Below are 23,971 nucleotides of genomic sequence, written 5' to 3' on the forward strand. Positions count from 1 at the left end.
TGTTTATGTTCCCTCAAAATTTATACGTTGAAATCTTAACCCCCAGTGATATGGTATCTGGAGGTGGGGCCCTTGGTCAACAATTAGGTAATGAGGGTAGAAGCCTCATGAATGGAATTAGCATCCTTTTAAAAGATAGATCCTTGCTGTCACTCTGTTCTCCACCATGTGAAGACAAAGCAAGAAGAGAGCTGTCTGCAAAGTAGAAAGTGGGCCATGGTTCACCAGATACCATATCTGCCAGCACTTTGATCTTGGACATTTTAGCCTCCAGAACTGCAAGAAATAAATGTTTGATATTTAAGCTGCCCAGTCATCTATGGTATTCTGTTATAGTAGCTTGATTGACTAAGGTAACTGCCCTTCAATAATTATCATATATTCTATACTACCTGATTCTAGGATAAAGAATATTACTGTCAGTCTCTTTATTTTTAAGTAAACATGAGTCCTTTTGAATTTAAGTACTTTTTAGTATTTGCACACACAAGCAAGCAATCTTTACCATGACAATTGCCATGACTTAATAATGAATGATTTCTAGAATTCTTTTTAAGGAATACATGAGATATAGTGGAGTCAGCCAAGAAATTCAATGAGTGGAAGTGAGGAGAAAATTATTTTTTAATAAAATCTTGGGAAACTGTTGTTACTGCATTTACAAATAGGAAAAAGACATGTGTAGGCGAGAAAACAACTGTGAAAAGTGCTAGTAAGAACCATTCCTATTTAGAATCAATCTGCCATGTTGTCCAAGCTAGAATATATATATATATATAATATAATGTTGAAAAGTTGATATCATATAGTGGAATCATACTAATCACTTGAGTTTATTTTTAGTCTAAAATAAAAACCATCACATACTAATGTGTTGTCAATGACGTGCTTTAAAGCAACAATTACTAGTTTTTTAACTCAAGCATGTTTGTCAGAAATGTTTTGTTGATGAATCTGAAACAAGATTAGAAAAAATACCTTACCAGCCAACAAAGGCTATATTATTTTAACACTATGGAGTTATAGTGATGGTAACATATTCAGTCCTTCACTTCCCTGAAAAATGATACCATTTGTATGCACTTCTGTAGCAATCCTGTTTAAGTAAAACATCATCTATTAGTAGCCATATAATTATATCTCTAGCTACAGATACGTGCATATGTGCAATATATACACTGACTTCATATGTGCATTGATTGGTTATGTGACTTAGTCCAAAACAAACTGGTCAAAACAGCAATTTGTTAAAAATAGATCAAATGGTTAGTCTTTACTTTTTAAACTTCAGCTGGTGATATCTACTTTAACTTGTTTTAGATTTACATGAATACAATTACAATGAAAAGATTGCAATAATGCTATGAATGTTCTGTTGAAGTTTTTAACCAGATTCATTTACTTTATTTAGCAATGTTTTTAAACTTTCATATGTCTTTTATTTTTAAAGAGAATTGATTAGACATTTAGATGAAGAATAAAACCTCAAAATAATGGAAAGAGATGTGATAAGTAATTTTATACGTCAACTTGCCTAGGTTATTATGGTGCCCATTTGCCTGGCCAAACATCAGTACTTGGAAGTTGCTGTTTAGATGTGACTAATATTTTAATCAATAAATGTTGAATAAAATATATTATTCTTCATAATGTAAACAAGCTTAAAGTTGAAAACTTTAAGAACAGAGACTGAGGCTTCTGGAAAAGAAGGAATTCTCTCCAAGACTGCAACATAAAAACTCTGAGTTTCCATCTGGCTGCTTTGTGAAATTAGGATTCAAGACTGAAACATTAATTCTTACCTAAATTTCCATCCTACTGGCCTGCCTTACAAATTTCAAACTTGTCAGCTCCCACAATTGTGGGAGCCAATTTCTTAAAATACATCTCTTCTCTCTCTCTCCGCCTCTCTCTCTATACATATATATGTCATATATATAATTTTAAATAGTGATTTTCACACCTGAGTTTTAAATAAAGACACATAAAACTTGATGTCTAGGTAACTTCCCATTTTCTAATTCAACATTCCAACAATTTTGGCTATTTATCCTAGGAACACTGTTTCTTTAACTCAACAAATCACTATGACACAGTTAAAATAAGCATCTCTGAAAGAATAATAATAGAATAAGTTTTTAACATATCCACTTCCTACTAACTTTTTGGTTTTACTAATTTGTTGCCTTGAAACCATAAACTGTTATCAGAAATGAAGATTGTAGTAAAATGTCAGTGCTAGAGTAGACCTGAGAAAAATGTCTACCACCTCCCTCATCTCAACGTGATTGCTGCTCTGAGGTCATACAAATAACAGTCTCCCAGTAAGGTGCTACACTGATATCACACTCAAAGAAAAACAATCATATATTATGTGGAATAAATATTAATAATAAGCACACAGGTATTTGTTAAATAATTGAAGAAGAGGATAAATAAACAGTTTCTTCCTCCACTATTTTTTCAACTTAACAGAATAGTAATTCAGATCAACTTGCAAAGAATATAAAGGAGAATTTGATATTCAGAAATTTTAGAAAAACATAATGTATGACATTTGCATTTCATTGAAAATTTTGGCTTAAATGGCTGAACAACATAAAAATCATCCTTAAGTAAATTTAAAAATATAAAACCATATGGATCTCAGTAATATACAGATAATATTTATAAGAACCTAGAAATAATATGTAAACCAAATGCAATGAATAAGGGTAAATGAAAGAGAAAATTAGGAGATTGGAACAGGAAGAGAAGTGATAATAGGAAAAAAATGGGAAAACAGAATGGATGCTTTATACATATATTTATATTTATTTACTTATATGTTTTGTATATGTGTTTATTATGTATAGTCTATACAGTAAAATAAGGATGACCAAAGAATGAAAAAGGAAGAAGAAAGAACATAATGGTGGAGAGAACTTAGCTTAGCACAAAGAAACCACCATCACCACCCTATATGGCATTTTCATGTTTTTCTAAAGTAAAACACAATCAAATACAATAATAGAGCTAACATAATTAGAAATGTTTATTGAAGACAGAATGAATAGAACAATTTAAAAGGATATCCTATTTCTGAAACTATTCTCTTTTCATAGAATGGATTTGTTTCATTGAAGGCAATAGAGTAAGATTTTAATGCCATAATATATCACATTAGTTTTTAATCACTCATATATGCAACAACTTCCCTTTTTCTATTTTTATTGCATTACTGCTAGTTTACCTACTCCATCAATTTCTTGAGGAACACTTGTCACCTGGTTTATAACCCCTCTCTCTTACATGATTCCTGCTACCAAATGCTACGATTTCAATATGCTCATCAATACTACATCCATCCTCACTGGCTCCATAATCCCTAATACCTTCTACTGAAAGGACAGTCACTTTCATTCCACCTCGGCAACACTCTCACAAGATTATTACCTCGACCTTAGGATCACACAAACACATCCTAGCTCTGAAATTATAAACCCAGATGGTTCTCCCTCCTACCTCGGCCTCCCATCTCCTATTCCTTCTCCGTCCTGCCTGGTGCACCTACTCATCAAACTGACTGAAGCCTTAGTGTGTTTCATAAGCCTCTCTCCTCCAAGTAAATGGCATGTCCTATGTTTCACAATAATTGTCTCAAATACATAGAATTCGCTTCAGACCTCCAACCCAGCTGTTGCTCATATTCTTAGCAAAATAACTTGCTTTCTATTTTAGTATCAAAATGGACAACAGATATCAACTCCAACTTTCTAGCCACTGCCAGCCTTCTTTATCTGTTTCTTTTTCTATTTCCTTCTTTTCTGTCTTTGTATTACAAAGTAAGATAGTTTTTCCTAAAGTTATGAGTTTTTATTCCAGTCCCTCCAGATTCTCAATTCCATCTAATATCCTCTCTGCTTTATGTCATTTATCTTTCTTTCCACTCATCATCTGTAAAATGGGACTTGTACACATTTAATTATGTGAAATCCTGTATGTAAAGCACTTGACACAACGTACAGTACATATTAAATGCTATGAAATGTTATCCTTTATTAGAATAGCAATAGTATTAATAGTGATATAATTTTTATATATGTGAAGTATTTTACACCTAAATATAAACAAATTAAATAAATATGACATATCCCACTGCCTCTTCCTTTCACTCTTACTCTTTTTCTTCTTAGCATCCTTTATTGAGTTCTTACCATGTCATTCATCATTCTAAACTTTTTATAGTTGTAAAACTTAAAATCCTTACAATGGGCTTAACAATTTTGGGGGCAAATAGCAAGCACTTGATTAATGTTAGTAAAAGTAGTTGTAGTAATGATTAGGTAACAACTGTATAGCTATCATAATGGCCCTTTGATAAAGAGCTAAGGAAATTGCCCAAGGTTATAAACCTAGTAAAAGGTAGAGAAGTATGCTTACAATTAGATTAACTCATTGACACATCTGCTTAACAATCCCTACCCTTGGAAGGTTTAGGCTAACTTCCTGATTTTAAAAAAAAAAATAGCCTGTTATCAGGCACCAACCTGTAAAGGTCACAATGCTGTCAATGACAACCATCCTTCTTGGAGCTTTTCCCTCCTCTCCTATAACCCTACCATGCCACTTATCAACGGGAATTAAAAGCTGACCTTCCTGAGCTCCGACTTTGTGTCAGCCACTGAACCAGTAACTATACAGGCCCTGACTAATTTTATCCTTACAGCAATCCTATGAGGGAGGAATTGTTATTATCTCCATTTTACAAATGAGCAGCATTAAGTTGCATGAGGTTCAGAAAGTGAAAATATCTGGATTATATGGTGACACAATTTATACAAGTGACAAAATATAAATCTAGGATGAGAAGCCAGCAGGCTGGCTCATGTTTGTACTCATAGTGATGCTCTAATGACCTTACTGTCCAAGTTAGTAGCATATAACTGATACTGAATACATGCTTGTGGGACAAATGTTTATACTAGAGAATTATTATGATAGCTAAATGCAAAGTTAAGGAAGATCTCTGAAATACTGGAAAATAACTTTTCTTTCCAATTTTGGTGTTTTAAATGCCTAAAAAGAGTTTCCAGTTCTTCAATTTGAAGCAAAAGGACTTGTACTGATGGTCTTAACATTTACCTAGACATTTAAAAAGGAGAAGAAGAGGCTAAGCAATTACAGATCCTATCACGAACACCGCCTGGGCACTCTGCATTTACAGGAATGCAGGTATTTCTTATGTAGCTATAACAAGATAGAGGCATTTCATTAATCTAATATTGGGCACTAGTTTCCCCAAAGAGATCACTCTCTAAAAATACATTTATAGGTGTCAGGGTGAAGGTAAAGCTGGGAGGTCGAGAGGGAGGGCCTATCGGAGATAACAGAATGGGGGTGCTATTTGTCTTGACATGGGAGCTGATGACAGATGGGGAAAGAGATTTGCTGCATGGGTCCTGAAAGGAAGAAAGAAGGAGAAGTATGCAGGGATGAAAGGTGCCAGGAAGGCATAGAACGTTTGAATACACTGAGGGAACACAGAAAACTAGGATCAATGATTCCATCAGACCCAAGTAAAGCTTTTGGTATTGCTGGGAGCCTCAATCATATCTGGGCAATTTTCATTTAAGTTTGCTGGGTTCATGGTGGTAGAGGAGTTTTGGTGTAAAATCAAATGGCACCACGTTTTATGATTGGTCCAAGCAAGACTGCACAGTGACAGAGAAGGAGAAGTAGGAGTGTTAAAATGACATACCTAGTTTTGATTCAGGAGATCTGGGCTTAGACCAAAAAATCTTCAAATTTTTTAAATCACAAGAGATTAGGATATATAACCAGAGATAAAACCCACAATATAGTTTCAGAACTATGAGAAGGAAACTTCTCCAAAAATAATTCCTGAGGATACACTCTAATTGCAACAGAGCAGATACATGTCTTTGGGGCCTTTAGGCAAGGTAAGAGAAGTCGTGAGATCTGACAGGTGTCAATAAGAAAAATTAGAATTGGCACAGAATAATATTTAGAAAAGTACAAAGATGAAAAATCCAAACAGAATTAGAAATGAGCACATACACAGTGAATATTTTGAAAGAACTATTAAATCTTAATTGAAAGACTTATTAATTAACATTTTAGGTATATTAAGACTGGAGTCATTCTACCTGGTTTTATCCAAGTTACAGTTAGTATTACCAATATTACCATTCTTGTCTTAGAACACGGCTATGTGTTTACCTTGCAAGACAAGATACATGGTAGACAAAGCTGAATGGAAATGGACTTACTGTGGGGGAGAAAAGTAAGCAGCAACAATTTAGTAAAATGATTTTTACTACAAAGTTATGTAGGAAATGTGTAATATACACATATATGTATTTCTTTTTTTTTTTTTTTTTTTTTAAGAGACGGGGTTTCACCATGTTGGCCAGGATGATCTCCATCTCTTGACCTCGTGATCCGCCCGCATCGGACTCCCAAAGTGCTGGGATTACAGGCATGAGCCACCGCGCCCAGCCAAACATATATGTATTTCAAGTAAAATAAAACATAAATTCAATGGGAAAGAGAATCCTGAATTGGAAGTGAAAAACTATAATCTTATCTCTAAAAAGGTTAATGCACTTACTGAAAAAGTATATAATAATCAGTTACCTCATTTTAGGTATACTTTTGCATTCTCTTCTAAGCTAGAATACAGAAACTGTATTTATGGTTTTTTGTTTTTTTACAAAAATGTATTATCTCATTCCTCTAATTCTCATGAGTTGCAACACCTTCATACCTAGTATTATTTTATTAAGACTGGAACTTCAAAAAGGTGTGCTCACTGAATGAATTAGCTTGTTGACAATAGTTTACAACAGTTCAGACTCACAGGGAATTTATTATTCACTATATTATTAATAAAACATGTTATTTGCTAAATAACATGCTAAAAAGGAAAATGTACTAGTTTTCTATTTCTGATGTTGAGTTTTTCTACTACTGACATTATATATTCTAAAACAATTTCACTATGTACCAATTGTGGGTACATAGTTACAAGACTTAATTTATAATTCCTATTTTTTGCCAACAACATGCTGTGAAGATTTGAACAACTTATTTAAAATTGGAGTGGCCTAAGTCAAAAATGTAGAAAAGAAGGCTTCTATTGATTGCTCTCTCTCTCAGCTCCCTCCTCACATATATACAAGCAAATTTTTGTCAAATGACAAACCATATATATACATATGTAGTTTCTCTCTGTATATTTGTGTGTATGTATGCATATACATGTAGCCCCATTCTGTCAGAAAAATACCTCCCTCTTACCTAGAATTTCTAACTCAACTCTTTCTTGACAACTTCAACACTTCCTTTGATCATGATCATCTTTAATGACTATGTCTTCCCCTCAACTTCTGTAATACATCTTCTTTGTGCTTATGACCTTATGTCTATTCTTACATCTCAAAGAGTCTATAATTTATTATTGGGTAGATAATATGCTGTATACATTTTAATATCTCCAAGCCTAATGGGTACTTAGAAAATTTTTATTGGTATATTATTAGCATTATTCAGAACTTTCTTAGAAAAATAAATATGTTTATTAAAGATTTTTTCTTCCATACAAAACACACTTAAAAATCTTTATTCTAGATAATTTCTGCTTAATGTGAAATATCCTTTCAATAGAAAAGAATTCATCATTAAAGAAGCTAAAACTTTTAAAGATAATTTAGGATGTTTCATCCAATTTTTTCATTCAGAAAAAACAACAACAACAAACTTAGACCTATGAAAGTCAAGTCTCTTTTGTTAAATTCACAATTTTGCAAGTCTCTGGGCTAACACAAGAAGAAATGGAACCATGATCTCTTAATCCTAGCTCAGCATTTCAGCTACTACAGCAAGTATCTTAACTCTGCTATGCTGGATTCTACTCTGTCATGATATAACCGAGCTGGTTTTGTTTACCACTGTGTTCGCAGCACTGAGTCACACAAAATCTGCCACACAGAAGTCATTTGATAATTGTTTGCTGAATGAATACTGAAATGCTTCACTATATACTACACCATATGAAGTAGAATTTTACTCCCACAAAGGGCACTATTCAAAAGCATTGTTTTCCAGATCTCACTCTTACACTGAAAACACTGCTGTTCATAGACAGAAAAAAGAAAAGACAGAGTTAATTTTCTAACTCTGGGTTTTCCAACCAAAACATACTGCCCCCTCAGAGAACTGCCATTAAGATTACTAGTCACTTGCTCTCTTTTTCCCAATATACATATGGACACATGCCATCATATCTTTGCCTGAATGCTTGCTTTGAGGAAATTTATGAGAACACATTTTTTAAGCAGTAAGTTGTTATCATTGGGAATGAATGATCACAGACTTTAACTTAAAATATATAGGGAGGCCAGGCCTTGTGGCTCATGCCTGTAATCACAGTACTTTGGGAGGCTGAGGCAGCAGGATCTCGAGTCCAAGAGTTTGAGACTAGCCTGGTCAACATAGTGAGATCTCACCTCTACAAAAAAAAAAAATTAGCCAGGCATGTTGGCAGCTGCCTGTAGTCCTAGCTACTGAAGAAGCCGAGGTGGGAAAACTGCTTGAGCCCAGGAGATCAAGGTTGTAGTAAGCTAGGATCATTTCATTGCACTCTGGCTCTGTCTCAAAAATAAATATAAAAGGAAATAAAATAAATATATAGGTAGGGCTGGGTGCGTGGTGGCTTACACCTGTAATCCCAGTACTTTGGGAGGTGGAGCTGGGAGACTTGCTTGAGGCCAGGAGTTCAAGACCAAACTGGGCAACATGGCAAGACTCAGTCTCTACAAAAAAACAGAAAATTAGCCAGCCATGGCAATGTGCAGCTGGAGTCCTAGCTACACAGGAGGCGGAGGTAAGAGGATCACTCGAGCCCAGAACTTCAAGAACACAGTGAGCTATAATCACACCATTGTACTCCAGCCTGGGCAACATGGGGAGAACTCGTCTCTAAAAAATGAACAGACGATAGATGATAGATGGTGGATGATTGTTAGACTATTTCTTAGAATTCAGAGATCATAAAAAAGGGTCCAAAGGTCTAAAGGAGGAGGAAGATAGAAAAATCAAATGCACATGTTAAAAGAGATAACATCAAACAGTTTGATTTTATCTCCGGTGCTCTTTAGTAATTAAGCCACACGTATTTCACATACCTTATTATAAGTTTGTCACTGAGTTGTTCATTTGGTTAGAGTTATAGTAAATAAGGACATAAGGTGATCTCTATTCTGTAGGCGTTTACAAGACCTTCGGGAGAACAAAGTGTATAGCTATGAATATGGGGGTCAAGAAGCATGACAGAGAAGTTGTTGTTAAGCAGTAAGTTGTTATTGGGGGCAGGGAGGTGAGGTCGAAGGATGTTGCTTTAGGAGGATGAGTAATTAAATTTCAACATAACAGGAGAAAAAATGAGCAGAGGGGCTTGGATTTTTATTAATCAAAAACAGAATAAATTTTTAGCGAGAAGTACTGTGATGAGCATTAAATTTAAGGAAGATTGATCTGGCAAAGATATGCAGAATAAATTTAAGGAGAGAATTATTACTGAGGGAGAGGTCTGCGGGGAGGCCTTCTGCAGGAACCAGGTGTGAAGTGATGAGAGACTGGAATAAGATAGTGAAAGTGGGATTAGAAAATAGAATTTGTTCCCCTTTCTCTATTTTAGCTCATTCTGAAAACTGGAAAATATTTCTAAAAGTTTTTTTTTCCCACATGTTCCCTTCTACATTTAGAATATAGCGCTTAGGGATGGACACCTGAAAACGTTTGAAACAACTCCTTTATTTCATTCACAGCCATCTGGATGTATTGATTGCATATCTGCCTCAGCGTTGCCTCATGAAACACGGAGTTTTATATTCTAAGCCTGGTGACAAACTCAAATGATCATGAATAAAAACACTGCACTGCCCTCTAGTAGGGTGCAGATATTTTCACTTCACTTTCAGTTTAAGGGATTGAAAGTAGGCTGCTTTTCAGATATTTCAGTATTTCATGGATCAATCACAGCGGTATGTTTCAGAAGTGAAGACATATTAAATTTTTCCCTCTATCAAGAGAGAACAGAGCTAAGATTTTTGAAAATATGACATATCGAAGCAAGGTCAGATGTACTCTCTGATACCCTTTTTAAAAATCATTTCCTTCAATTGTCAAAGGGAAAAAATAAATTCTTGCCTTGAAGTTCGAAGTAGAAATCATTTTAATTTTAAAGGGATTCTTATTTTGTATAAATCTCATGGCATTTTTATTCTCTGAGAATCCTTCTACCTTATCCTATAATACCAGTCAACAACAGATATTTCAAATTACTTGACCTGACTCACGGTATAGACCAAACTGCAGAAGCAAAGGTCGCCAGATTTTCTTGACAGTGTTATTTGATAGTATAATATATTCTGAGAAAATTCAGACAAAGTTTGGCCTCAAGTGCTAAATAAGTAAGCAATAATTTACCATTCAATCTCTTACTTATCTTCTGTGTGACTCAGAATTTGCTATATTTTTAAATAAGTGGGAAAAAAACATATTAAGCATCCTCCGTTTTTATATTCAAACCATTTTATCAGCTCACCTTACTTGTACAAATTATATTCCTTCTCCAAACATGTTTGAAATGAAATGCATATGCCATACAGAATTGACAGTGGCAGACTTTGCCCTCAGGGAGAAAGCCAGATTCAGAGGGCTCATGAACTGACTGAAGGTCAGAACGCTGGATGCCAGTCTGCATTCTTTGGCTGACTCAGCAGGAGCCTCTGCCTGCCACTTAAACTTTGGCTAGGGAATCCCACCCAGATCATGGTCTGTGTTCTTAAGGGCCTTTTATTCAGTTTAACCAATAGATTTACCTCTTTTAAATGACAGACAAAATTTATAAATAATTTTTAGATGAGGAGAACCTTTACTGAATTTAAATGTGAACACTTATAAAAATATATTGGCAACAAGAAGAGCAGAAGTATAAACACAGCTGTACATTTCAATAGCCTTCTATCTTTATGAAAAACACTACAAGCTTTCAGTTAATACTTTTGGTCAGGAATGGTTATTACCAGAGTAACAACCTAGAAATTAAACACACACCAATGTAATGATTATATCCATTTTATTGAATTCCTTAACATATTTAGGGAGAGGACTTTCTATTTAACGTCATGCATCGCTTTTCCCTTAGTATTATTAATATGTCAACAAACTTTTTAGACTTACCTAATTTTTACCCAAGATATTTTTACATCTAGTTTTCACATATCCAGCTGATTATAAGGTTCTACAGGGCAAAGGCCTTGTATTTTTGTTTTATCTCTCACCGGTAGTCCATGTAGAGTGTTTTTCACATTGTAGGTTGTCAGTTAACATTGCAAACTAACAGACAATTGAAGTGGCCTTCCCAGCCCTCCAGCTCAGTAGGCTCACACAATGTCTGAGACTTTCAGAATCAGATCGAAAGACCTAAAGGCAATAGGAACAGGTGCAGAGCAACTGAGGGAAAGCTGCCAGTTGCCATTCTGATTGTGTATTTGTGAATTTCAGGAAGACTCCAGTAGCTGCTCTGTGAATGCATCTTAAGAGGGCGCAATTGACCAGTACTGAATGGATAATAATTGAGACAGGACTAAACTGATTTAAAAGTAATTCTTCTCTAATGTCCTCTGAACAAGAATCAGTAAACAGGTATGTAATAGGATTTTCGACAAAGCTCTTTTATTAGGAACTCTAATACTATTTGGAAATTAGATTGGTTGTGCATCCCACTAGTAAATAACACTGATGATAAGCAAGCACTCTTCATCTGTATCATTGATAAAACTGCAAAATCCTGTCTCAAATTTTATTAATAGGGCAATTAGCATGACAGCAACTCATTTTAATAAACATTCTAATTGCTGCATCAAACATTATTAAGACCTTCCAAACCCAAGGCTGATGCTTTGGGAGGATGGGTGGTGGGTGAGAAAATTATGCTTAATAGGATTTACATGAAGGATTAGTTTTTTCCCTGGGTTTGTCATGTTTCTAGAATTCCCATTAGTCATTCTAGCCCTTTTCCTAAACTATTCTGTCCAAAAATCATGTTGATGTTTCCAGTAAAAATATACTCAATGTCAACAATTTTTAGCTGTATGGTTTATAATTCTTTCTAACACAGGTAAATTGTAGAATAAAATGATAATATGTTATACTAATCTCCCAGGTGAAAATGTAATAAATAAATCTAGCAGACAAGGACCAAAAATATCACTGCTTGTTCTGAACATAATGAAATGCAGCAATCTACCTAAGTGAAATTGAAGTAGAGGATATGCTTCAGAAATAAGAATGCTTACAACATGTTTAATGGATATTGGAAAAGATTTGTCTCGTGTGAACAGTGTCTGCACACATAAAAACTTATTAAGCTAATGCCTCTGAATCTAATTTCTTTTTGAATTAAAAATAAGTTTTAATCGAACCCTAACCTTTAAAGTTATATGACCTCTATTACCCTATGAGTCACACAGTTATGGCTAGGAATAAGTGAAATAAAATAGATGAACACACTTTTAGAAAGCTGTTTAAATATCCTCAAGAACCTTAAGGTAACAAATATATTTGGGAATAAGCACATCAAAATTCTATGAAACCACTTTTTTCCTACTTAGGATATACTCTTTTCTTCCTCCAAAGATAGATCTTAGGGTTCTCAGTAAGTGGCCATTGCTTTTTAGAGAGGACAAATGAAGCAGTATCGAAATTGGGAGAATGCTGACTCTTATCGGTAGTTCTACAGTTATAAAATTACAATTCCAGGGGCTGGGGACAAGTGGCTCATGCCTGTAATCCCAGCACTTTGGGAGGCTGAGGCCAGAGGATTGCTTGAGGCCAAGCATTTGAGACCAGCTTGAGCAACACAGCAAGACCCCACCATGCATGCCTGTAGTTCTAGCTACTCAGGAGGCTAAGGCAGGAAGATTCCTTGAATCCAGGAGTTCAAGGCTACAGTGAACTATGATTGCACTGCTGCACTGGAGCCTAGGCAACAGAGCAAGACCCTGTCTCTAAAAAAAGAAAAAAAATACAATTTATTTATTTTGCATTTTACATAAATGGCAGATCATCATTCATGTGGTAAAAACACTGGCAGTAAAAATTCAACATAATCATGATATAATTAACAGTCTTTCAAATTAAGCTGTCATTTCTCCTCCAAAACCACTATCTTAACCACTAGTCCCTATACTCTGAGGGTTTATTCTCCCTTATTTTGTGCCTTTAATCAAATTTCTCACCCATTAAAAGATAGCTTTGGCTTTCCTCACTACTCTGTTAAGAACAGTGAGGGGTCTGATATTTTTCCCTACTTGCTGGCTAATAGGTCAGCCTGCCAAAGTTTCATGGATTTCACGGATGCAACCAAAAACACAAGACTCCTGGGTCTGAGAGAAAAAATCTCATTACTGAAGCTTCAAAAATATGTGCTTCCTGTTTTTATAAGTCCCCCGCCCCACCTTAATTTTCATAAGGACAATGTGTGGGGCAGCCCAAGTGAATGCCATGCACACCACTGGTTTTTGACACAGCTAAGGGACCCTAAGCTCAGGAAGCTCCCCATCTTATAAAGGTCCTGCAAGAAAGCCTGCCCAATCTTTGCCCCTGAGGTCAACATTATCTTTGCTATCTTGGTCAAGAAACAAATCTGCCCCCTTTCCTAAAGGCAGACACTATCTCTATTGTCCAAGGCTGTTGGTTATGCAAACATTCTTGAAAAAGACAATTCAGGACACAGCTGTCAAAAGACTTGTAGAAATGTCAGAGAGAATTCTCTTTTAAAACCCATTCTTAGGGACCTAATCAAACTCCACAGCTTCTGCACAGCAAAAGAAACAGTCACTAGAGTGAATCGGCAACCAACAGAATGGGAGAAAATTTTTGCAGCTTACCCATCTGACAAAGGGCTGATATCCAGAATTTACAAAGAACCAAAACAGATTTACAAGAAAAAAACAAACAAGCCCATTCAAAGTGGGCAAAGGATATGAACAGATACTTTACATAAGAAGACATACACGAGGCCAACAAACATATGAAAAAATGCTCATCATCACTGGTTATTAGAGAAATGCAAATCAAAACTACATTGAGATACCATCTCACGCCAGTTAGAATGGCGATCATTAAAAAATCTGGAGGCAACAGATGCTGGAGAGGATGTGGAGAAATAGGAACACTTTTGCACTGTTGGTGGGAGTGTAAATTAGTTCAACCACTGTGGAAAACAGTGTGGCGATTCCTCAAGGACCTAGAAATAGAAATTCCATTTGACCCAGCAATCCCATTACTGGGTATATATCCAAAGGATTATAAATCGTTCTACTATAAGGACACATGCACACGAATGTTCATTGCAGCACAGTTTACAATAGCAAAGACCTGGAACCAACCCAAATGCCCATCGATGATAGACTGGACAGGGAAAATGTGGCACATATACACCATGGAATATTATGCAGCCATCAAAAACGATGAGTTTGCGTCCTTTGTAGGGACATGGATGAACCTGGAAACCATCATTCTCAGCAAACTGACACAAGAACACAAAATCAAACATCACATGTTCTCACTCATAGGCGGGTGTTGAACAATGAGAACACATGGACACAGGGAGGGGCGCACTACACACTGGGGTCTGTTGGGGGGAAATAGGGGAGGGACAGCAGGGGGTGGGGAGTTGGGGAGAGATAGCATGGAGAGAAATGCCAGATATAGGTGATGGGGAGGAAGGCAGCAAATCACATTGCCATATATGCACCTATGCAACAATCTTGCACGTTCTTCACATGTACCCCAATACCTAAAATACAATAAAAAAAATAAAAAAATAAAAAAATTTAAAAAGTGGCAATAACCACTTTGGGAAGCTGAAAAAAAAAAAAAACCCATTCTTAAAACTGCAATGTAAATCCTACTTCTTTCATAAGAGGCCACAATAACCTTTTATTTCCAGCACTATATTTTGTGCCATTAGCATATCATTCATTGTTGTTTGGCATAATTTATATTATTAACCTTACTGCTTAACATTTGTATTCCATTTAAATGAATTAAATTTTCACTTTGTCTCATTAAGTAGTTAAAACTAATTGAAGGTACAAATTATTTAGTAAGTTCCCTTTCAGCTTCACAGAATTTAGTGGAGCTGTATTTTGAATAGGCACTCAATGAATGACAATAAAAGTCAAAGTTATTTTTTAAAATATTTAATTCTAAACAACATGTAAGAAAATTGTAGTAGAAATTAACCTGAAGAATTTTATTCTAAAAAGTTTAGTAGAAAAATTGTTATCAGAATGTAGTACCAACATTCCCTGCGCTATTGCCTATCTTTCATATAGGAGATAATATGTTTTTAGTCAACTTTATTTGGTGTCAAATATCAAGGAATACCGATTCTTATGAATAAATAAAGTGTGAGTATAAATCTAGTTTTAAGTTTTAGAATTAATAATGATCTTCTGCTAAAATTTGGAATAAAATCAGTTTTGACTTCAGGGAGCTTAATAACAAGAACCTCCAAGGTAAAAATCTTCAATCTATATTTTATTAATTTTTTAAAAATTAATTTTTTAATGCAAGTGCACAGTTTTAAAAGCCAAGTAATTATACATCAAACAATTTTAAGTATTTCCAATACCCGGAGGCAACCTTTTCTAATGCATCTCTTAACTATTTATAAATGGTATTGCCTTCATATTCGGAGGTGTTTAACTTCTATTTATAGACTTAATTTACATTTTCACATTGTCTTACTGAATTCTTGCACAAAGGAAGCATTTAACTCTTATACTAACCCTCTCCTATCCCCTCTCTCTCCCTATAACAAGCTTTAGTTAAGCGTTGTTATCATGACTAGGCAAGCAATCTTTACAGCTGAACCTTGTAGTATATTGATTACTTTTCATTTCATACAGCTTTTTACATTCCCTTAATAACTCACATATTTTGTATGCTCAATTTTGTATCCACCTATCATTGCCCTATTACTAACCTTTCCATGAGAATTTGTCCCTAAAATATCAGGTAAGCATCATTATTCCAGCTAGGTATAACTATTGTCGTGCTGTCCTGCCTTCTTATTCTGAAATTAACTTCAATATTTTCCTCTACATAGTCTCCTATTTTGGGGATAATATTTCTTCCTCTTTTTTTTTTTTTTGCTTCTTAAGTTTGGAGGAAAACAGATCAAAGTCGTATCCTCAGCAGCAAGGGTGTATTAGCCAAAAATCACTGAAATCTTGTAGGTTTAAAACGTCTTTCTTCTTCTTTGATATTTGAAATAAATAGCCTGACTTTATAGAAGATTCTAGTTGAAATAATTTTCCTTCAGAATTTCAAAAGCTTTACTCAGTTGCCTTCTAAACCCAGATTTCAACTGTGCATACCTGTGCCATTTTGATTTCTAATTTTTTATATGTGACCACTTTGGAAAAAATAAAAACTCTGGACATTTTTAAGATCTTCATTTTGTTCCTAATGTTTTGAAGTTGCAAGCTGACACATGTATTGGTGAAGATTTTATTTATTCCATTGTGTTAAGGATCCAGTGGCAGCTTTCTAATTAAAAACACATGTCCAACTCTAAGAAATTCTTTAAAAAAACCACTTTGACTTTATCTGTGTGGAACCATTATTATTCAAATGTTAGGACAGCTAGATTAACACTCTAATTTTCTTACCTTCTTTCTAATGTAGGACCCACTTGATTGTAAAATTTTTACTGTTTTATTTTTCAGCCCTTCTACTTATTTTTATGTTATCACTTTTAATAATGTAAGAGCTGCTATTTTATATTCTGTGAAAGTCTCTTGTTTGTATTTTCCTGTTCCTGTTACATGAAAGCATTGTTTTCCCTTTTTCTCTGAGAATACTAATTGTATTAGTTCATTTTCATACTGCTATGAAAAAATGCCCAAGACTGGGTAATTCATAAAATAAAGAGGATTAATTGACTCACAGTTCAGCATGGTTGGTGAGACCTCAGTAAACTCACAATCATGGCAACGGCAAAGAGGAAGAAAGGCACCTTCTTGGCAAGGCAGCAGTGCTAACCAAGGAGGGAAAGAGCCCTTTCTTCACAAGTAGTAGGCGCCTTCTTCACAAGGAAAAGTGCCGAGCAAATGAAGAGCCCCTCAAAAAACCATCGGATCTCGTGAGAACTCAATCACTATCACAAGAACAGCATGACTCAATTACCTCCACCTGGTCTCTCCCTTGACACGTGGAGATTATGGAGATTACGATTCAAGATGAGATTTACGTGGGCATGGGGGAAACCATATTCAGACACTCAGAAGACACTCAGAAGTGATTTTCCCAAACCCAAAAAAAGAATTGTAATTGGTTAGCTTTTGATTAGACATATTTGCATAAATAACCACATCAGATTTGGGAAATTTAGATCACTGTGTGCTTATAAAATCTACCAGGCTAAAAATATATTTTATCAATAAATTATATTTCCTTAAAATCTCTTGGAATGCTTTTACAATTCTTAAATGATAAAGGTCCCACAAATTGAGGAACATGATTATAATAATTTTTCAAACTGTATTCTTGATTAACACAGTAAAAAATGCATTTCGTAGATCCTTTATAAAATCTATGTAGCTTAATATTTTCTACTAAATTGTAGAAAATTATGTGGGAAAAAGTTGCCAGTGAAGATACATAAACTTTCTCAAAGTGATCAAAATGTTAACATAGCTATTACAAAGATTTCAAAGTATCTATCTAAAGAAAGTCATCTCATTTTATATTATTCACTATTGTGTCAAGTTCCTTTCCTGAAACTAAATTTCCTCATCAAAATAATGATTGATTAGCAGGTAATTTTATTTCAGGAAGGTTTTAGCTCTAAAGGTAGAAACTTGTATCAGAACATGGGATTTAATGAGAGATATCCATTTTCACTATTATAAAAACTCTCTAAGACTACTGATACATTACATTAATGCATTATGTGTTAATTATACATCAGTAGCTTACGGGGCAGATTTTAGAGACAATCTATAACAAGGGATTCAACAATAAATTATAACATTATTAATTATTATTTTTGTTAAATCCAAGTCATAGTCTGCCTCAGCCTGGTGTTTTAAATATATTTTTTACTGCCAATTTTGCATGAGTGTATTTTGTTTTTATGCATATCCTGTTTCCACAGTCTACTGATGTTGAAAGTTCCACATGTGAAATCAGTTTAGAAAAAGAAACAGAAACCGACAATGCAGGGGATGATTTTAAAGGCATGATTCCAAACACAAAAAAAGATCCTATTTTTGTTTTAGCATTTCCTAGAATAATTAAAGCAAAAGTACCTGAAATATATTAAGTCATTCACTTGCTTATAGTTTATATAAATGAATATCTATTCAATTAAACTGTCCAACATCTAATCAAAATTAGAGCACAAATAAATCTTAGAGACTGTAATTCAATTTTAGACACCAACATTGCCAAATTTAAACAAAACATGAATATGCTAGTCATGTCCTTAACAACAATGATAAAGCATGTTTTAAATTATAGAAATTCAGGTAGAGAAAAGGTACTTGAACCTAAAAACTCTGGTCTTCAATCAAGGTTATATTTGGAGCACATGGATTTCTTTGATAGGTCTAGTGGTCTCTATTGTTAAGTATTCATACCACTCAAAGCATTTTTGAAAATTTACTATCTAAAGGAATTTATTCAAACCCTCAAAAATAGGCATAACTACTTTAAATGTATGTTTACATCTGCATAGTAGAAAGATCAATGGAGCTAAAGGTAAGGCATTCTCTGGGGATTTTATATTAGAGATATGTCATGTTTATTTATATAGTCTAGAACTTAACATCATGTTATTTTCTCAAATGGCATAATTTTAGACAGCTTGTTAATAAATCCTAGTCACCAAACAAGAACTGAAAACAGCACTTCAACATGGTATGCATCACAATGATACTTCACTGAAATAACATAAAACAAGATGCTTGTCAAGTCCAAGTTGCATGAGAAAAACCCCAAAGGAAGTCAAAGAGGAGGAAGGTAACAAACAAGTATCTTTAGGCATGGCTGAATGGAAGATGAGTCAAGTCTTAGAAGGCTAGCAGGGTTTGGGAAACCTGGAGAGAGCAGTGCTATTGTTTCCAGTAAGGTGTGCCATATGAATGAGATACTTAGGTACAACCCAGTCTACACAGCAAGAGATATGAGCAGGTAGAAAGGAGAAGGGATAATGCAGACTAGCAACGAAAAGGCTCTCTAGTAAAAGAAAAAGAGAAAAATATTTTTTAAGTCTCTAAAAATGTGAATTTCCCCCTTTATATTTAACTTGCTAAACCAGTAATACTTTTTTTTTTTTTAATTATCAGACCTATTATTGTAGAAATGCAAGTCAAAATCCCACATTCAAAACCTTTGGAGTATGTGTTTCAGAAATTTTCAGATTTTAGAAAGATAATATACTACACATGCTATCTACTATATAACACACTCAGCTGCTGGATCTTTGGCTGTATTGTGTAATGCAACACATTTCCTGGGCAAAACGTGATTATTCAAAGTATGGTAAATAGTGTAAAGCTTTTTTTCTATCGTTCTTTTTTCTTTTTTTCCATTTTATTCAAGTCATTTCATATCAAATCTTGGCACCACACTAGTTCACATCAAGTTTTGCTTGCAAAAGTTACAAACAAATCATACTCACTGACTTTCAGAACTTTTTTAGATTTTATAATTGTGTTTAAAGTATTGAAGAGGTGTATTTAAAATTTGATGACCTAAACTGCAATAACTAAAAAAACAGAAGTATGTACTCTAGACTATTATATTACAAAAGTATTTAATTCATGTAAATTAAACAATCTAATTTAAAGTTATATATGAACAAAAACACTGAAAATATCAAGTCAGGAAAAGGGAAACCAGGAGCTCTATTATTTTGGGAAGTATACAGGTATGGTCAACCTGTGCACCCATAATAATAATGAAACGGTGACACGGGATGAAAATTTCTAAATTATGTCAAGGGATAAGGGGCAGGGTGTCTCAGGAGACAGAAGATACTGGAGAGGATGAAACAAGGTGGAGGAAAAGCAGGAGGAAAGCAGGTATCTGAATGTGGAAAGCAGATTACAAATGCTGCTTTATCACCCACTTCCCAGTCACCTGAACAACTAAATGAGATTCAGCAGAGCATCCGACAAATAGACCATGTGTAATTTCAAGCCCTTTCTTAACTATGTAACACTCTGTCCTGCACTGAAAGAAAGGGGAAAGAAAGAAAGATAGGAAGAAAAACAACATCTTCTCACTTGTTACTTATGTCTAAATTACTTTAAGAAAAGTAATTACCTTACAATGTAAGAGACTTACATAAAATGTAAATTCTTGTGAAAACATAATGAAACGATTAAAAAAAAAAAAAAAACCTGGGCAAAAGACCAAACTAAATGTAGGCCTTTGCTTTGTTTTTGTGGAGAAAGCAGCAAGGAAACCAAAAAGATTTAAAAAGTTACTGTCAAGAGCAAAATGTAGGAAAATGAGACTATCAACAAAAGTAAATCAACAAACACTTCTCAGGTAGCAAAGCACTGTTCAGGGTTGGTGCTGATTACTTTTAACAGAGTTGGACCATAAGCAGACTATACATAGAGATTTTTGGTCATTTAGAGGCCAATTCATAATGCTTTGTTTGTATGATGTGCATTTGAAAAAAAAAAAAAAGAATAGCTGTACTTACATGTAGTTAAAATTAACAGACATAAGTTAAAAAATATACAGCATGACCCTACTTTAATAAAAATATAAAATGCATGTATATATTTATATATAAAGATAAAGAACATATACGTGAAGACACTAGCAGTTATTGGTGGGATTACCAATGTGTATTGTCTTGTTAATGTTGTTCCTAAGTGTTCTATAATGGATATATATCATAAAAGTTATGAAAGTTTCTAGAGAAGATTCTTTCTTCAGAAATGTTTTAAGGGAGCTATCATTATTTTATAGCATTTTCATTCTCAACTAAACAGAACTCTATGGTTTTTGAGAAAACCATAGATTTGTAGGACAAAAGAAATCCATACTAGGCTTAATGACAGTTTTCTAGAAAATTTACTTACAGTATACATCCACTCTGATTGACTTTATCGCTGGGGACCCCAAGCCATTCTCTGCTTTACAGTAATACCGGCCTCCTTGGTGTCGTTGAATATTTGTAATCCTCAAAGTCTCATTGAAGACACTTGAGTCTTGGAATCTGTCAGAGGCACTTCCTGCTGTTTTGGTCCACCTGATCTGAGCAAGCATCAACAAAGATTGTTACTTTAGCTTGGTTTTCCCACAGAGAAATCAAATAGCAATTACTCATTTGAAGAGTTTGCATTTAGAGCTTCTACATTGCCTCTCCTATCAAACTACTGACAAAAAGTTTAAGGTTGATGGACATGATTGAATCCAAAAAATGTTAAAAGTAATGTCATCATTGAACAGTGTGTGTAATTTGAAATCGATTGCATAGAATTCATCAACTGCCTAGTTAGTGTGGAGGACAATATAAATTATAAATGGCGTTAAATATCAGTAGTACATTGAAACTATAGATTAATTTTTCTTTTCATTGGACATTTAAATTTGTTTTTCATATTTTCCAAACCTTGTAAGATAATTTTACTTATTTAGTCCAAGTAGATTCTCATTTTATTTTTGGACATGCCTCATTCTTTTATTTGAAATTTCCTATTTGATTTGAATATGTTAGACATAATACCATAATGGCTTATTGAGATTATACATAATTTTAAACACCTGGTTGTTTAAGAGTTTTTTTTCTTAATGGCTTTGCTGCAATAAGTCCACAAATGATTTGCCCATTTTGATAATTAGTATTCACTTTCATCAATAATTATTTTCAAAAAACTATGTAAACTTTTCAAGGAGAACATTTCTAGTAAACTGCCAAAACACTTTATATATCTAAAACATTTCATTATAAACAATACCATTCTTTTAAACACAGCTGTGTACAACAGACTTCATTTCTGCTAGCAATAATGACTGGTATTCAACTCAACTTTTGTGTATTTTAGTGTATAAAACCTGAATAAAAAGCCACATGCTCATACTGTAAAGTGTTACAAAATGGAAAGTAAAAATAATTTGGTTTTATTTCTCTTCATGTTCCTGCTATATATTTAGTTTGTTTTAATTTTAAGGCTGAGAAACAGCTGATAGAAATCCTCTGGTCAAACACATGTGCTGAGACATGGAAAATGAAACCAAATACTGAATCATCAAAACAGAAATCCTATAATATTGCCAATATATACCTATTTTCATACAAAGTTAATTAAAATGTATGATCTAATGGCATAAAAAGTATCTTTAGAAAGTTATCCATATAATTAAAATATCTGTATAAATATAATCATGTTTGTTTGCCCTTGTGAATGGAATCAAATGTTAAGGGATTAATTTTAAAAATCAGTAAATCACAAAAAGAAATATCAAATGTTTATCAAAACCTTCTATATATATGAAATACACAAAGAAGCAAATGGCATAATTTCTGATTTTCAGTAGTTTATAAATGCATTACTAAATGCCTATAAGAAGAAAAGGAAAATTTTGTAAATTATGTCAAAAATGAAAGCATATTCATACTTTCACTTGGCAATTATCTGGTTAAAATTTACAGTACTAACATATTTGCAGAATAATGCATAGAAATTATCCTACTGTGTGTGTAAAACTATAATATTGGAAATGACATAAATGCTAAAAGATAGAGGTGGTTATATATTGATTGACTCTAAAATTGTACTGAATACAGTCATTAGAAAAATTAAAATACAAAGTGTATTAATAAGTTTAAAAAGACAAGCAAGAAACAGAAGAGAATATTCTCATCTGTGTAAAATAGCATATGTTTGTATTCATATGTGTACCTATTACTAACATATTTATTAAAATTACACAAGGAAACATACAAAACTCTGTAGATGGGACTGGGAGTAAAAAGAGGATAGTGAAATGTGTTCTTTTCTTAAGTTTTATTTTAAATTCTTATTTATACTTAATTTAGTTTACCAGAAGCAAATGCTGTTTTTATTATAAAGAAGTTTAAAAAATGAAACACCTTTGGGAGGCCAAGGAGGGTGGATCACTTGAGGTCAGGAGTTTGAGATCAGCATGATCAACATGGAGAAACCCCATCTCTACGAGAAATACAAAATTAGCCAGGCGTGGTGGCACATGCCTGTAATCCCAGCTACTTGGGAGGCTGAGGCAAGAGAATCGCTTGAACTCAGGAGGCGGAGATTGTGGTAAGCCAAGATCCTGCCATTGCACTCCAGCCTGAGCAACAAGAGCGAAATTCTATCTCAAAAAAAAAAAGAGAAAAAAAAGAAACAAAATTCTCAAATGCAACATAGGAAATAGAAAAGTAAACAATAGAAGTAGAAAGCAATGCACATAATCACTTAGACAATTTTTCCTCCCTTTTTATTCTCTACTTTTAAGAAATACTGAAAGAAAATATTCCTGAATGGTAGAAAGACATAAATCTTCTCATTGGGAGAGTTTACCAAGTCATATGCCTAACTGATGAGAAAAGAAACCTCCATATATACTTCAATAAAAGTTGTGACCTCAAAGTCTACAAAGAAAATTGTTCAGGCTTCTGAGCAAAAGGGACAAGCTTGTAATATCACAGGGCTCACTCACTCCCTAATGTTAACTCTTTCCTTCTTCTTAAACCCAAATTATTAATCACCACATGGCTGCCTGGGATAAAGACATTTCCCAGCCATCCATTTAGCCACATTCTTGCCAGTATGTTTCAAGCAGAAATGTCCTTACAGGGAAGCAGCACTTCATGTTTTGAATATTTTTGGCAGCTTCCATTTGA

At 34.1% G+C, this 23,971-nt stretch overlaps 1 protein-coding gene across 4 annotated transcripts in view; it reads right to left on the reverse strand.

Annotated features, from left to right (window-relative positions):
• The window catches only part of MDGA2 (MAM domain containing glycosylphosphatidylinositol anchor 2), an 868,798-nt gene that overhangs the window by 377,540 nt on the left and 467,287 nt on the right, over positions 1-23,971 (reverse strand). For 2 of the 4 annotated variants that reach the window (XM_021668181.2, XM_064365839.1), the window contains exon 3: positions 21,186-21,360. The exons of 1 other annotated variant lie outside the window; for it this stretch is intronic. In XM_021668181.2, the coding sequence (XP_021523856.1) occupies positions 21,186-21,360 (175 nt within the window). The remainder of the gene's footprint in view (positions 1-21,185; positions 21,361-23,971) is intronic. One more of the 4 variants, XM_021668182.2, reaches the window with a different exon arrangement.

The sequence above is a fragment of the Aotus nancymaae genome, unplaced genomic scaffold (assembly GCF_030222135.1).
Source record: "Aotus nancymaae isolate 86718 unplaced genomic scaffold, 86718_ANA_hifiasm-v0.15.2.pri h1tg000062l, whole genome shotgun sequence".
Classification (NCBI taxonomy): domain Eukaryota; kingdom Metazoa; phylum Chordata; class Mammalia; order Primates; family Aotidae; genus Aotus; species Aotus nancymaae.